At 48.5% G+C, this 2,846-nt stretch overlaps 2 protein-coding genes across 2 annotated transcripts in view; one reads left to right on the top strand and one right to left on the bottom strand.

Annotated features, from left to right (window-relative positions):
- The window catches only part of LOC103373513 (zinc finger protein ZFMSA12A-like), a 9,314-nt gene extending 6,747 nt beyond the window's left edge, over positions 1-2,567 (top strand). Inside the window, exons 11-12 of the mRNA XM_008303414.1 lie at positions 135-590; positions 1,977-2,567. Coding sequence (XP_008301636.1) covers positions 135-590; positions 1,977-2,182 — 662 coding nt within the window. The 3' untranslated portion in view covers positions 2,183-2,567. The remainder of the gene's footprint in view (positions 1-134; positions 591-1,976) is intronic.
- LOC103373514 (E3 ubiquitin-protein ligase TTC3) overlaps positions 1-2,846 on the bottom strand; it is a 20,504-nt gene that overhangs the window by 15,255 nt on the left and 2,403 nt on the right. The window lies entirely within an intron of this gene.

The raw sequence follows: 2,846 nt of genomic DNA, 5'->3' as shown, positions 1-2,846 counted from the left end.
TAGCTTCTCAGGTAACTGTCCAGGTAGACCTGTGTGACTATAGCTTCTCAGGTAACTGTCCAGGTAGACCTGTGTGACTAGAGCTTCCAGACAGACCTGCAGCAGAAGATGTTTCATGAACTCTTTCTGTTCAGGAGTGACTCAGCTCCGTATCCACCAGCGGACTCACACCTTCCGCTCGTACCAGTGCGACCAGTGCAGTAAGACGTATGGCTCCCTGACCGGCCTTCACTCCCACCGGGCGAGCCACAGCGCCGACAGCCGCTTCCTGTGTCCGCAGTGCGGCAAACGCTTCAAGACCCGCGACGGCCTGGAGGGTCACCTGAGGACACACACCGGTGAGCGGCCCTACCGCTGCCCCTACTGCCCCAAAGACTTCACTGCACTTGCCGGCCTCAATGTGCACGTGCGGCGGCACACAGGCGAGCGGCCGTACGTGTGCACAGTGTGCGGTAAAGGCTGGCCGTCTGGAGGCGACCTGCAGAAACACATGCGGACTCACACGGGTGAACGGCCGTACGTCTGCCAGGACTGTGGAAAGGCTTTTTCCATCTCTTGCCACCTGACGGAGCACCGCCGGATCCACACCGGTGAGTAGGGATGGTACCGAGCCCCGGGGCAAACTTCTTAATACCAGAGGATGGATAAGCTCCGACACTCACGGTTCTGCTAGCGATATGTTCGACGGTAGTCAGAACTTTGTGGTGTACATCCCATCTCATCACGTCTGATGTGTCTGTGACGCACTATTGGTTTCTGAATCCAGACCAGAGTTCTGTCTGTCGGAGCTGCAGGTTCTGCCAGACAGAAGTCCTGGTGTGTGGGGACGGAGCATCTGCATCACTCACCTGCAGCTCTGCTGCAACACAGGTGGCAGACGAGTTGATGCAGGAAATGTTTGTTGCCACAAAAGTAACGAGTCGTTCACACACGATCAAACCGTCATCACGTCCAGACGGAAGAATGTCAGACAGCTGAGCTTGTAGTAACCAGGTTCTGTTCACTAAGTAACCAGGTTTGGTTAACTAGCAGCCATGTTATGTTCACTAAGTAACCAGGTTAGGTTAACTAGTAACTAGGTTAGGTTAACTAGCAGCCAGGTTATGTTAACTAGCAGTCTGAACACAGTTAACTAAACAGATGTAGTGACTCATCATTTACAGCCCAGTTACGAGCAACCAAACCTTTGATTGACTGGTTTCTGAGGATGTTGACTCTGTACTTGAAGTGGAGGCCTCCATCTCTGTAGGCTGGGACCTCTTTCATTTAAGAGATCAAAGGGTTATTCTGCACTTGTTAAATGTATTGTATTCTGAGGGTTGTGTTTCCTCTAATCTGAAGTAAAGGCCTCATTGTTTTGCCTGGGCCTGCTAGTATATGTGCTACCAGAGCTGGCTGCACTCACTTCAACATCCTGCTCTGAAACTGACTACGTGCTGTTGAAACCATGGACATGTGGCCACAGGGGAAGGCTGTAGGACACGAACTGGACCTGGGTTCGGACCTTTAATATATAGTAATGACCTAATAACTGGACCTCCGTGACTCTTAATTGGACACCCCTGGTCTAAACCTTCCATCAGGATCTCAGGTCCACTTTGGGAGCAGAGCAGCAGCATTCAGTGACTTCAGGCTGCAGACTGACTGACTGTTGGTGCCAGAAGAACTGTTCTCTTCACTAAACTATTAAACACAGTGTGCATGATAAAGAGTGAAGGAGGTTTATAGCCCAGTGGCTGACATGTACTGATGTCTGTTCAAGGTGGAGCTTTAGTTCTGACAGAAGCTGACAGTTTAATGAAACACTGAACCGTTAACGTACCAAACCCGCTGAATGTTAGTGACGCCGTCCCTAGTCGTGAGGCCGGACTGGAAACATCCTGGTTCATGGTGCAAGCTACAGAGGTGTGACGTCTGCGTTGTGGTCCTTGTCCGACTCTCAGGTCACTTTTTCTCTGAACTTCTCTGTTTTCCAGGCGAAAAGCCGTTTTCGTGTCCGGAATGCGGTAAATGTTTACGGAGGAAGTTCGACTTGAAGAAGCACATGTTGTCCCACAGCAACGTCCGGCCGTATGGCTGCAGCTACTGTCCCAAGAGCTACACCCGCAAAACTCACCTGAACAGACACCTGCTGACTCACAGGACTGCAGACAGCGAGGTGGACCCGGCCGAGCAGGCCTGACCTCCAGCTCACCGTCACCCTGTTCCTGACAGAACGAGGCTTCATGTCTCATCCTGGACCATGGCTCAGAGTCCAGGATGCCGTTTGAGGAGAAACTATTGAAAGCGGCGCTGCAGCATCGATGTGGATCAAGTTCACTGTGAAAGTTCAACCACAGTTTATATTCTGGTATCATTACAAACGGAAAAAAGAAAATTTGAGTTACATATTGAATTAACTGTTTAAAGCCAGTTTCATAGCTGGATGTTGAATTCTGACAAATCCAAAGTAAAATGAGAGCGGCACGAATATGAATTCAAGGTTGTTTAGCTGTAACAACACAACGTGTCAACATGTCTGAAATATCTAAATAAAATATGAGAAATAAACTAAAATGTAGAAGAAATCCTGAGAAGTCATCAAAAAGTAATAGAAGAATATTATCAGCACTCAAAGTTAATGAACAAAATGTGTGAGAATGTGTTAAAATCACAGAGCTGAATTGAAGTTTTAGAAAATGTTCATGAAATGTCCAAAAATATTGATCAGATATTGGAATGTGTTAGTTGCTGCACTAATGCAGTAAAGCGGGACTGATGGACGTGTTTCACTGAACTCGAGCTCTTGGAGTAGGGTTAACCCTAACCCTAACCCTGGAGTAGGACTAACCCTAAATCTAACCCTG

Source organism: Stegastes partitus, unplaced genomic scaffold (assembly GCF_000690725.1).
Source record: "Stegastes partitus isolate 25-593 unplaced genomic scaffold, Stegastes_partitus-1.0.2 Scaffold2003, whole genome shotgun sequence".
Lineage (NCBI taxonomy): Eukaryota > Metazoa > Chordata > Actinopteri > Pomacentridae > Stegastes > Stegastes partitus.
This window is presented reverse-complemented; position numbering and strand designations above follow the sequence as displayed.